The sequence below is a fragment of the Rhagoletis zephyria genome, unplaced genomic scaffold (genome assembly GCF_001687245.7).
Source record: "Rhagoletis zephyria isolate East Lansing unplaced genomic scaffold, Rhagoletis_zephyria_1.1 Rzeph_scaffold_13155, whole genome shotgun sequence".
In the NCBI taxonomy this organism is placed as follows: domain Eukaryota; kingdom Metazoa; phylum Arthropoda; class Insecta; order Diptera; family Tephritidae; genus Rhagoletis; species Rhagoletis zephyria.
Genome location: NW_016170226.1, coordinates 1 through 12,824, shown reverse-complemented (window position 1 = coordinate 12,824; position 12,824 = coordinate 1). Strand labels below are relative to the sequence as shown.

At 35.9% G+C, this 12,824-nt stretch overlaps 4 protein-coding genes across 4 annotated transcripts; 2 read left to right on the top strand and 2 right to left on the bottom strand.

Annotated features, from left to right (window-relative positions):
- The first annotated feature begins 313 nt into the window (after positions 1 to 313).
- LOC108378012 (COMM domain-containing protein 3) lies at positions 314 to 1,455 on the top strand. The gene is made up of 2 exons (XM_017634308.1): positions 314 to 502; positions 569 to 1,455. Exons 1-2 carry the CDS (start codon positions 379 to 381, stop codon positions 1,030 to 1,032), a joined length of 588 nt encoding a protein of 195 aa, XP_017489797.1. The 5' UTR covers positions 314 to 378; the 3' UTR covers positions 1,033 to 1,455.
- A 21-nt stretch (positions 1,456 to 1,476) lies between these two features.
- LOC108378011 (methylmalonic aciduria and homocystinuria type D homolog, mitochondrial-like) lies at positions 1,477 to 2,965 on the bottom strand. The gene is given in 6 exon segments (XM_017634307.1): positions 1,477 to 1,863; positions 1,922 to 2,017; positions 2,019 to 2,087; positions 2,149 to 2,315; positions 2,372 to 2,624; positions 2,691 to 2,965. Coding segments are annotated over 5 exon segments (816 nt in total). The 5' UTR covers positions 2,571 to 2,624; positions 2,691 to 2,965; the 3' UTR covers positions 1,477 to 1,578.
- A 507-nt stretch (positions 2,966 to 3,472) lies between these two features.
- Positions 3,473 to 7,282, top strand: LOC108378009 (probable RNA-binding protein 19). Its single transcript, XM_017634304.1, has 6 exons — positions 3,473 to 3,476; positions 3,560 to 3,627; positions 3,680 to 5,098; positions 5,455 to 6,284; positions 6,355 to 6,471; positions 6,541 to 7,282. Exons 1-6 carry the CDS (start codon positions 3,473 to 3,475, stop codon positions 6,863 to 6,865), a joined length of 2,763 nt encoding a protein of 920 aa, XP_017489793.1. The 3' UTR covers positions 6,866 to 7,282.
- A 1,169-nt stretch (positions 7,283 to 8,451) lies between these two features.
- LOC108378008 (breakpoint cluster region protein-like) lies at positions 8,452 to 12,819 on the bottom strand (the record flags this gene model as incomplete). The annotated part of the gene is given in 10 exon segments (XM_017634303.1): positions 8,452 to 8,912; positions 9,014 to 9,206; positions 9,209 to 9,262; positions 9,334 to 9,473; positions 9,541 to 9,710; positions 9,792 to 10,175; positions 10,444 to 11,415; positions 11,510 to 11,608; positions 12,345 to 12,365; positions 12,802 to 12,819. Coding segments are annotated over 10 exon segments (2,268 nt in total), but the record flags the coding sequence as incomplete, so codon positions are not given.
- Between the last annotated feature and the right edge of the window lie 5 nt (positions 12,820 to 12,824).

Below are 12,824 nucleotides of genomic sequence, written 5' to 3'. Positions count from 1 at the left end.
ACTGCCTTAAGGAAATTTGACTCAAGAAAATTTCTTAGCCATTTCTTGTACGTCATTTTATATGGAGTTTTTGCTTTTCTTAAGAGCTGGATACTAAGCTTAAATTTACGAGGGACTCGTAAATAGAGCTCCATACAAATTTTGACAGTTCTTTTACCAGGCTCGTAAATTTACAAGCTTTACGAGGCATTTACGAGGTTAAGGGAAGACCCCTATTGATGAAATTGACATCGATGTATCGTCAATTCAGCAATGTTATAAATTATTAAATATCGATGGCAAACATCAAATCCCAGACCGATATTATTAATGTTTCAAAAACATCGATGTGTCGTTTGCACCCACCTCTATAAATAAAATAAACAAGATTCTGACAACATGCCTCTCAAGTTATCTGATCCTGTTGTGAAGGGACTCCAGCATTTAGGCACCGAAATAAATTTGGACATCGCGAAAAAACTTATAGGAAACACACTCAAGCATATACTTTCTTCCGAATCAAGTAAGTACTTTTTTACACAAGCAATCCCCCAGATGGCAAAATTGATAAATGCCTCCTCTGCGCAAGGTGTTCCTTCTGCTCCGGATATTTATGCCACAAACGCTGATAAAGCAAAACTTAGTGAATATGCCGTAGTCACAATATTATCTTTGGCCATAAAGCATAGCTGTGATCCTTCAGAGTTTCGTGCCATTATGGAAAAATACGATATTCAGCCTATTGTCTTGGAGGAACTAGCGCGTATATATGAAGAACATCGAAGGGAGTTAACTTTGCATCAATTGCATATAGGAAGTGATTTTCCGCACATAACAGATGTACAATGGCGAATAATGGCAGATGTTCGTTCATCGACTTCCGATTGCAGCTCTGGAGAAGTAAGCTTTCATGTAAATCTTGGGAGGTTTCATGAAACGACCGGGGATCGAGAGACTGTTGTTGAGTTTGTATGTAGCACTGAAGAAATGCAATCTCTAATTAATAAGCTGAAAGAAATTGAACGGCACTGTGAAAAAGTAGCTTCCGAGTAAACGCCTGATACTTGTGGTTATTGCCGAACCCTACAAAGTCCCTATTTTTCGTACAGCCTATGCAAAAAGTTATCAATGAATTTGAATAGGTACGAATGTTTTTGTTATTTATGGCATTATAACAATTATATTCAACAATTTTACTGAGCTTGAGGCCGTTTTTAATGAAAAACTATTTTGGAAACAATAAAAACACTTCTACCATTTTTATAAATTATTGTGTTTCCACAATAGTTTTTCATAAAAAATGGCCTCAATAAAATTGTTGAATAAAAACATTATAAGGTAAAATCATTCTCAGTATTTTATCATGGCCCCCCTATTTGAGGATAATTATCTCACCAATCAAAAAAAAATTAAATACGTAATGGCTAATATGTTATTATAGGCAAATAAAAGTACGTGTAAAAAGTCGAAACCCTGCCATTATAAGCAGCTCGAAAGTAGGGGTCTGAAACTAAAACATTTGTTTATTCATTTAATGAAGCTACATACATATGTAATAACAATTTTGAATTTACAGTTCTTTGAGGCACTGCCGTCCTGCTAGACTTGTTCGTCAATAAGTGATTTAATTTGTAAGTAGTCACAAGGAGCGTTAGTGTAAATGACCCCGGAAAACGTAGAATCACCATCTTCTGTACTGATCACTGTGCAGTCGTTCTTCTTAATAAGCTTCATATTAATTCCTCTGAAGCGGTCGTCTACTTTATAGAGATTTTTACCGTTTGCCCAAGAATAAAATGGTTTTCCGCTGAATGGATTCATAAAGTCAGCCCAATATCCATGCAAACGGAGCCGTGAGGTAATCTCGCGAGCAGCCAATAAAAACTTAAACATCTTAAAGTTAAAAACGCTGATTTAATTTTTTAATTTATTTTTTTCTTACCTTCCATGCTCCTTGTTCGTTATCACCAGAAAAGCGTAAAGTCATTAGAGCCAATTTATCACTAGACACTACTTCGGGGGCAGGAAAAAGTTCATGCTAATGATTTTCTTATTAGTGATGGGCATTCACCAACAGTAAATTCGAGCATGGTATCTTGCATTGTTTCCTGAAAGTTATATTTTAAACGCTTATTCATGCGCGTATCCTGTTGTTATATGCAACATTACCTTCCCGTCAAAATTAACTAGTGATTCTAAGGGTGCCTCTAAGTTGATGGTTGTAGAAGCGCCTTGCCATGCTGGACCAACCGCGTTTGGAAAATAAAAGCGATTTCCTCGGGGAGCTAGCAATTCCCAATTCGGTCCACATTCGCCACCAAGAAAGTCGGTATCATCTGAAAATTTTTTACAAGTTTAAAGCAAACTAACACATCGACATTTTTGTGTTTACCTTCGACGCGTGCCTTAGATTTTACCACCTTGAAAGCACTTTCAAGGTTCTTCGGGTCGCTGCGTCGAGAATAGTGTGCTGTGCTTGCTACACCGAGGATCGGAGACGATGATGTCGCTGGCAGTGATCGTTTGGTAGCATTATTGGTGGCATTTATTACCCCTCCCCGGTTAAGGCATCGCAAAAGCGAAAAAGACATTACACTGATGTTTTGGCCGAAAAATCTTGTAGAGGTTGGTTTCTTCTAAATCATCTAAAGTACTTTTATTATTTAACTTCCTCCAGAATGACGTTTCAATATTCGAACGATTGTAGGTACCGAACAAGTGACTTGGTAGTGGTATTATTTGACAAGCCGGAACAATCCAATCTCCAAAATATGGATGCAATTTCAAGCTTTGAATGTATTATTGGCTCCAACAGACGAGCAGGATTTTACTGAAGACTTCAGATAAAAACACAATTTAATTTCGTACTTTTTACTTCTGCGAGCTTTTTTCTGTCAAATCAAATTTTCCTGATCAGCTGTGAAACGGGTTGCTGATTCTATTTAAATAATTTATCAAAGATGCTAAAACAGTAGGATCAAAGAACGTAAATTTGAGGCCATGAGGACAGAAGTGGCCTAACCCAAATTTTTTTCTTTTATTTAGGGCCGATTTCATAATAAAATTAAAAAATATTTTAAAAGCCACTTTATAGATAAAGGTGCCCATAGAGGCTCTTAACTAAATACCCAAAATGGAAATTTAAATGACATAAAGGTCAAGGTTATTTTCGTAGATATAATTACATATTTATGACAATCAGCTGATGCAATTTTTCCGAGATCTTGGAGGTTTGCCATTGCTTGTCGAGGGGCGGCCGCTGTTAAGGAAAAACCTTTTTTCTATATTTTTTTGCGGTGTTGCTTTGACCAGGGATTGAACCCAGGTCCTGTGAAGTGGTAGCGCCCACTGTTAACCATTATACCACGGCGGCCGCGTTGCATTTATTTAGTAATAATTTGATTACTTGCATTTACAACGCTATTTACAACTACATTTTTTGAGCCTTCTATATACAACAACTTTCACATAAAGGCTATACATATACTTTTCAATGAGTACATTTCTTTTCCTTTTGACTTGGAAATTACTTGCGTTTCCATGTCTGACGCGGCTTTATGTTCACTGCTGATTTGACCAGAGAACGTCAAAAACATACGTTCTTATTTGACACTTGATTTCNTAATTGTAAAGCAACTGCCAAAGAATGTAAGTAAATAATAGAATCCCCAACTACTTTATTAAATATGTACAACATTAGGTCAGCGAGGAAAAGCTCCGCAGCCTTTTCGGAACGAAAGGCACCATCACTGACATGCAGCTGAAATACACTCCAGATGGAAAATTTCGTCAGTTCTGCTTCATTGGGTATCGTACTGAAAAAGAAGCGCATGAAGCAATCAAGTATTTTAATAATACTTGTATACAAACAAGTCGCATTAAAGTTGAAGCGTGCGCCGCGCTTGGCAGTGAGGATAAACCACAACCACGCAGCAAAAGTGCCCGAAAGGCTGAGGCTGATGTCATTCAAAAAGTATTACAGAAAGAGAAAGATGAAAACAAAACCAAGAAGAAAAGTTCGAATTTGGAAGATATTATCAGCAAACACAAAGATGATCCAGATTTTCAAGAGTTCATGAAAGCTCATGATAAGAAGCGTGCTTTATGGGCAAATGATGCTGGTGATGTTTTAAAACCTTCCGAGGAAGTTGAAGAAAATGTCGAAGAGGAAGTAGATATTAAATCCACAGATAATGAAAATATCGATGAGGATGAAAAGTTTGACGATGATGATATCGAAAATAAGGAAAAATTGGCGGAAAGGCCAATTAGTGATCTGGATTACATGAAAAATCTTATGGCCAAAGCAACATCGACATCGGAAAGCAAAAAAAGTAAAACAAAAGCAGCACTTGATCTGTACACAATAAAAATGCATAATGTGCCATACAAGACTAAACGACAGGAGATTTTGAAATTCTTTAAACCGCAAAAACCATATTCTGTACGGTTGCCAACAAACGTACATGGATTTTGTTATGTTGGATTTAAAACCGATAAAGAAATGGCAAAGGCAATGCTTAAGAATAAAAGTTTCATAAAAGGAAAACAAGTGTTTTTCTCAGATTTTACAGAGAAAAATAAAATAACCAAATCAAAATGTGAGAAAGGCGAGAAGACCACAGATCTCCACAAGTTAGAGTCTACAAATCCTAAATGGGCTCAACAGGAGCAAAGCGTACGCAATGAAGAAGGAATCGCTGAGTCTGGTCGTATTTTTTTCCGTAATCTAGCGTATACAGTGGCAGAAGATGAGCTCCAAAAGCTCTTTGAAAAATTCGGGCCCATTGCTGATATAAATTTGCCGGTGGATGCTGTAACGCGCCAAATAAAAGGTTTTGGTACAGTAACATTCGTTATGCCTGAACATGCGGTAAATGCGTTTAATAGTTTAGATGGAACAGATTTTCATGGGCGACTATTGCATCTTATACCAGGAAAAAATAGAGATGACGAACAAAGGGATGATGAAAATGATCCATCCTTGACTTTTAAGCAAAAGAAAGCTCTGAAACTAAAAAAAGCCGCACAACAAGCTGGTAGTTGGAACACTCTTTTTATGGGTGCGAATGCTGTGGCGGAAATATTAGCTAAACGTTTCGAAACGACCAAAGAGAAGGTAAAGTATAATACATATTTTTTTTGTGTTTTTATACGTTTACGGAAGTGCTCTTTAAGTATTGATTTGCATAAATGCTAAAATTTCAATTTAGAATCCTAGTTTTTTATGCTGCATTGACTGCATGACTAGTAGTTCGAAAATTATCCCACGTAATGCGAATAGCTACATACATCCGATATGGGTTATATTTCGAAGCAAATGTAAAAGTAATTCGTTTTAAAATTTTAAGAGTAAAATATAGTTTTACACATTAAATTCTCAAAAGGTATTTAAGTGCTCATCACTGATCTTCTTACTAATATTCTTAAATTTCAAAATATAACCTTTGTAATATAATTAAAATATTTCGGCAGGTTTTAGACACCAGTGATGGTGGTTCAAGCGCTGCAGTTCGCATTGCTTTGGGAGAAACTCAAATCGTAATAGAAATGAAAAACTTTCTTGAAGAGAATGGAGTTCGTCTTAGTGTATTTGATTCCCCCATAGTAAAGCGTTCCAAAACCATTATTTTGGCAAAAAATTTACCTGCTGATACAACAGTGGCCGATTTAACGCCAATATTCGCCAAGTTCGGACCTATAGGTCGGCTAATCTTACCTCCCAGTGGTGTCACTGCATTGATTGAGTACTGTGATCCATCAGAGGCAAAACAAGCTTTCAAAAAATTGGCATACAGCAAATTTAAAAATGTGCCATTATATTTGGAGTGGGCACCAGAGCAGACATTCACAACAACACTGAATGGAGAACCAATTATTCCCAAACAAGAAGAGATAAGCAATGCGTATAATGAAAAAACTACAAAGGAAACAGCGGAAAACATACCCAAAGCAGACGAAAATGTGGATACAGCTCGAGAAGGCAACAATTCTCAAACTAAGGAGGATGATGATAATTTAGATAGTGAACCGCCAGAACCAAACACAACACTCTTTCTTCGCAATCTAAATTTCAAAACCATTTCCGAAACAATAAAAAATCATTTCAAGCACTTAGGACCAATACACACTATAGAAATAGCGAAGAGAAAAGACCCCAAAAACCCACGAAACCAAGTCTCAATGGGATATGGATTTATACAGTTCAAATTGACTGGAACCACCGAAAAAGCACTGAAAGAAATGCAATTTACACAAATCGATGGTAATCAAGTGGAATTGAAGCGCAGCGATCGAACATTGAAGTATATAAAAAAAAATTGTATTTCTTATTGTCGTAATACTAAAACATTAATTTTCATTTGCATATTATAGGTCGCCCTCACTTGTACCACGAAAGCATTCAGTGAAAACGCAGCAAACTGGCACAAAAATACTTGTACGCAATATACCTTTCCAGGCGAAAGAGAAGGAAGTCCGCGAAATTTTCAAGTAAGAATTGATAAAAACTTACTTAGATAAAATTTGTTTAATAAAAATTTAATTTTTTTTCATTCTTAGAGCATTTGGGGATCTTCGTTCTGTGCGTTTGCCGATAAAAATGACCCCAGGTGCAGATTTTCATAGAGGTTTCGGCTTTGTTGATTTTATTACAAAAAGTGACGCTAAAAAGGCTTTTGATGCGCTGAGCCAGAGTACCCATTTGTATGGGCGCCGGTTAGTGCTGGAATGGGCATCTGCAAATGACGAAGATGTAGAAGAAATCCGCAAACGCACCGCAGCAGATTATTATGCCAGTGCAAGTGTAACCAAGCAAAGTAGAAAAGCGCTATTCAACGCTGCTGAGCATTTCCCAGAGGCTGACGAAGACGAAGGCGGAGAATAGATGGAAGTTTAATTAATATACTTTCATAGTTATGTTTAATAATAATAATAATATATTTTTTTTTATATAACTGCACTACAAAATACATATGTTCATATGTAGATAAACTATAAAGTATGTAAATAAGCAAGAATAATTTTACATAAAGGTATAAAATAAATTAAATTGTTTTAGCCTACGTCATTTTGCTTTATTTGAATTAATATAATTTTTTCGTATCCTTTTTGAAGGGTCGATAAGTAACCATTATAAGGTAATCATAAACGCCCACCGACTATGTCATTGTAGTACATTTAACGCTTAAAAATATTGCAATTACAATTACGAAGATTGCTGGAAAAGTAGCTTTGTTGGAAAGCAGCTAATGTGGAGTTTTGCAAGAAAAGAAAAGTTAAGTCGAAAAGCATATGCATTCAAGCAAACTAATATGGCAACTTTTTTAACCGCCGTTATCTAACACAGTCGTCGCATCTACATATGTCACCGGAACAACCCAGATTTATTTCTAGCCAATAATTTTTGAGGAATGTTTTATGCTGCTCATTATAGCAACATCGAACTATTTTCCACTAAACTCGTTTAAAAAATTAAATTTGAATTGCAAAATTACTGAAATTCAATTTCGTTAAAAGAATGCCGATACATATGTACATATGTATATGATGTATATGTTACCGGCCAAACCCGATCTTAGGACAAACTAGTTTTTCCTACGCTAAACTAGTTCTACCTAGATCCAATATATCCGTCGAATGTGGAAACAAGTTGGACGCAACAATATTTTGAACTGCGTACCTGGAGCTGGTCTGATGGGGGTTATTTTTTTTTTTAAGTGCGCCCGAGGGCGCCTACGCTGAAAGGTGGTCTGCGCAAAAATACCGTGGCCCCTTATCTACATAGTTTAGCCTAGGCAAAACTACTTTGTCCTAAGATCGGGTTTGGCCGGTAACATATACATATGTAAATACGTTAAAAACATATGCGGCGATTTAGCTACGTAAACATATGCTCCTGTTGAAATAAAAGGTAAATCGGACAACTTTAGTTTCTCTTAAATTACTGCACATAAACTGTTTTCGTACACATTTGTTTGCTATTTTCTGCAAGCAAAGTGAAATGCAACCGATTTAAAAAATGTCATAATCTTTAATATTTGTTGAGCAGCTAAGTGTAGATATATGTATCTGTGTTTAAATATCATATTAATATGTGTAGATTTTGTGGTATTGATGTTCTAAACGACAAAAATTACATTTTATCTATATTTTAATGAGCTTCAGTGATTGTTTAAGCCGTGCAAAGTCTATGGTGTAGAACTTGTAGATAAATATGGATATTATTTTGGAATTTGCAGCATTAGTTAAGTGCATTTTGAATTAACACATCCTATCTTTATTTTTTATTTATTTTTTTTTTATATTTATGTATGTATGTAGTTGTATACGTATCGACTATAAAAATTATATTTTCGTCGCACTCTTACTTCAATTCTTTCCGCATCCAAAATGTTTAATACACCTTGTACGTATCTAAGATATTATTTTAAACGCTACAAAATGTTAAATTTCATGCCCGCTTTTATTTCCTGTTTTTGTTTTTTTTTTTGTATATCTTTCAACGCATCTGTTCCTACATCGCCATATTCAGTTTTTTCTTTAGTACAGCGAACTGTCGACATTTGCTTTGCATATGTATGTATGTACAAATACAATGGAAGCTACGTAGTTATAAGAATAATTTCTCTTACGCAGGTTATGCTCATGCATACAAAGGCGCTTGCTTGCTACAAAAATATATGCATTATACAATATTTCTGGTTTTCATATTTCATTAATTCCACTCGCTTATGATTGAAAATTTATCCTTTTTTATGCGAGCCTGCAGGAAGCAATAGAGAATGCCAGCTTGTGCCATAACATCAACTGTACTGGAAGCGAGAAGGTCCTTTTGTTTGGCTTGCGTTTGACCAGGCCTTAGTAACGTCGGACCAAACACCATAGCTAAATTATGCAATGACATCTTATTGTCCGCTTCCTGATTATGCACCCTATAGGGAGAAGTAATTGTTTCAAATTTATACACATTACTGATTTTTTAATTTCAACCGGATGGAATTTAATACTATTTTATTTATTTCCTTGCACACACCTTATTAAGTGGTCCAAAATATGGGTTATGGATGCTTTATTAGCCTGTGGCAGTTCTTCAAATACTTTTGTGAGTTCGCTTATGCGCGCTGCTTCGTTATTGTTGCTAAAGGCGCTAAAAGTTTCAAAGAATTTCGGATACAGCGCATCAGTGAACAATGCTTCGGGCAACTCTCGCAAATATGACTTCAAATGCCCGTTACTGAGTGTATATCCACATCCTTTAGCAGTTGTTCAGCCTCGTAGGCATCTGGAGGAATTCCGATTATAAATGTTTTTGCCAATATGTATTGGTAAAAGTTTGGAAAATAAATCACATACTTGTTTCAAAAGATTTCTTCAATTTTGCCAAATCGGAAGCCGATCCGCTCACCCGATAAATGCCCACTTCAGACATGCCACGTCTCTCTACCTCACGTATGCAGGCACTAATTATAAACGGAATGTCACGCTTCTCACGCCTATGTTGAAAGAAATTGCATGAAATAGAGAAACAAAACTAAGTGTGTTACCGGGAATTACACTTACTTTAAAACTTGACTCATTTTGGCACCGAAGAGCGCACCCGGTTTCGATGTTGGCACACGCCGTAACGTCACTTCGCCGGGAACAAACCGAAGCGTGGTGTTTAGCGTTATTGTTTCGCCAAGTTTCAGTACTCGTGGCATTGGAGTCTCCTGCAACCAACTTCGACTAAGCTGTAAAAAAAAATATATATATATATATATATTTAAGAAAAATTTCGCCAAGCAGCCAATTAGTAGGCAGCATTGTATTACCTTCAGTACATGCTTAGCACGTAGTTTTGGGCGCTCATGTGCTTCATACAGTAGAATGCGTACATTCTGACTGCCCTCGAGTTCCAATACGAAACTCTCATTCCAAAGTGGACTCATGCTGCGGCATACCATCTTCGTCGTTGCCTTGCGAAAGTAATGACCATAAGAATCCACCTCAATGCAAATATACAAATCAGCAGGCTGATCAAGTCCTGTCAAACCCTGTACAGTCATATGTAGATCGCCGACCAATAAGCTTTCGTCGTTGGTGTTTCGCATTAGATAAGAGCCCATTTCGGTTTTCATACCCTTCTGCATGGCTACGATGAAGGCATGTACCTCCAGCGCGTTTATCGTATTCGCGCCGGGTATATTACAAGTTTGCTGGAAACATGCACACATAAAAAATTAAAAATAGTACTAGTACTAGTAGTTAGAACTGTATTAGCAACTACATATATTTTAAACGATTAGCGCTAAACACATGAGTATTTAGATCACTTAGTTTAGAAATTAAAACTATATGACTTTGATACACAATATATAACAATATTATTCTGGTTTGATATGTAATAATACGATTTTTCTTCCAAGTCGGACAGAGAAAATTTGAGAAAACCGCATCTGGCCTGCATATTTTTTTTTTACTCACCTTCAAAGACATAATCGACTCATTCCATTGTGTGCGCTCGAAATCCGAACTTAAGAAGAACGTGATCGTCTTATTTGTAGCTCTGTTGCCAATGCGGAAGACTAAATTCGGTGAGGCCAAAACTAGCTGTGACTCCAAATCGGCCAATTTGCGACGATATTTATCTCCCGAACGCAAGCCATTGGACTTTCGTCCTTTCTCATCTTTCTCTTCAAGTAATAATTGATCGCGTACGGTGCACGCTTGTGTTTTCAATTGCAAGATATTTGCAGGACTAGATTCTTTAAGGTCAGCACTGGCGTCTGCTTCCTCGTAGACGATGACATCCTTTAATGGTATAAACCATTTGAGTTCGTAGTCGATGCGATCTCTACCGGATGCCTTGTATTTGGCACAGGCGATAANCACTAATTCAACAATGAATGAGTTCTTAACCATACGCCTCAGATTCTTGTTCGATTCTGTGGGTAAGCGCTGATTAACTACATTGAATTGCTTCAAGAACAAATGTATGGTCTTGTGAGCCTGACGCAGCGGCTGATGATCTGGATGATTGGGTGGTGTCTCGCGCAACAAATCGTTGAATACTAAAGCATTGATTTGTACACGCGCCACCGGTTTATGTAGCAAATCCTCCAGCGTTAGTGATTGCTCGGTGTGCAAATTTATAACAATTGTGGATACAATTTGCTTAAATTGTGGATTATTTGCGCTGCACTTCTTTACGGTTTCAATGGCTTGGCCATAGTTATGTAAAAAAGCGCTATATAAATTGAAACTCTCGGCGAGACGTTTGAAGGGCTCACCGATTAGCACGTCTCCACCCTCGTGTGCAACGATCGTTTTTAAATTGCTTAGAAATTGTGTATGCACATCGTATAGTTCGTCGATTTTGAAGAAAATCGTATTTTCCTCATCTTCTTTGATCACAGGCTGTGATGTGCCGAGTGTCGAGTGTATGGCTCGTTTATACTGTTAGTAATAATTAAAAACATAAACAGTGAAAAATAGACAAATTTCAATCAAAAAATTTGCATAAAATTAGAAATCGTAGAGCGCAACATACCTGCAGCATTTTGTTTAGGCATTCCACATAAATGGCCTCACTTTGTATAATACTGCTCAAAATAGAACGTATTTTGGCGCCTCGTGCATTACCAGAGACCTAGAAAGTTTTGAAGTGTTATTCTTTTGTGTGTTACAAAGACAAAATTGTAAAAATCTGTATAATATTTTATATTAATTCAATAGATTGGTTCTTCAGTTGAATAGCTACGAAATATACATACATACATTTAGAATATTTTATTCAACAATTTTATTGAGCTTGAGACCATTTCTAAATGAAAAATGTTGTGGAAAAAACAACAATAACTTACACTCTTCATCGAATCTGATGAGGAGATTAATTACGGTTGTTTTTCCACAACATTTTTCATTTAGAAACGGCCTCAAGCTCAATAAAATTGTTGAATATGATTGTTATAAGGCGATAAATAGCAAAAAAAAAAACATATAAATATTTTTTTTTTCAAATATAGAATTTTGTTCGTCTTTTATATACATGTGTTTTTTTTGTCGAACAAAATCCTCGAAATTTACGATGTTGTCGAGGCATTTCCATTTCAAGCGAATGCCTCAAGTAGTTTTCCCTTTGAAAGGATGTAAGTTGTTCATCATCCAATAATAATTATGTATATCAAAATCTATGTTACAACCTCTTCACACACATATTTGTCTTTTAGAAGGTTAATAAAAATAAGGTATGATTTCATTTTGTATGTCTCGCGATTTATTAAATACCATTGTGCATTAGAAGTTATTCAAGTGAAGATGGAGCTTAAGTATACATATATATATTTTAATGTGAATTATAAAAACTAAACACACAAAATACTCACTAGTATCGCTGAAACTAAATTCTGTTGGGGGAAAAATTTAAAGATAAAAATGATGAGTCCATCGTTAGTAAGTGTGAAGCTTAAATGGTTTTAATTTGTGAAAAATATTTTTAAAATTAGTTTGATATTTGCTCCATAAATTTATAGATCATATGCTGCTTCGTAGTTTTAGGGATTCATCCATATTATTCAAAGTTAGTGGGGGTAAAATTAGTTTTAACTATGAAATTACTTTCGAAAGTTTTTATTTATATGCTACTTATGTGTGTACAGTGTCTATAAGCGCCACATATGTTTACAAGAATTATATACATACATCAAAGGTTAAACAGCATTTGATAATTTTTGGAACAAATATATGTTATTGGTTATCTTTGGAGCCCCAGCATGAAGTATGCAAGTATGTGTAGACATAATTAAATGTAGGTGTATGTATTGAATATGAGCAAAGCAATACCTTTCGTAAAGCACTAGGAGTTT

Coding starts and splice junctions, on each gene's coding strand:
- LOC108378012 (XM_017634308.1), top strand. CDS start 379: ATGCCTCTCAAGTTATCTGATCCTGTTGTGAAGGGACTCCAGCATTTA. Junction 503..568: donor TATACTTTCTTCCGAATCAA/GTAAGTACTTTT, acceptor CCTCTGCGCAAG/GTGTTCCTTCTGCTCCGGAT.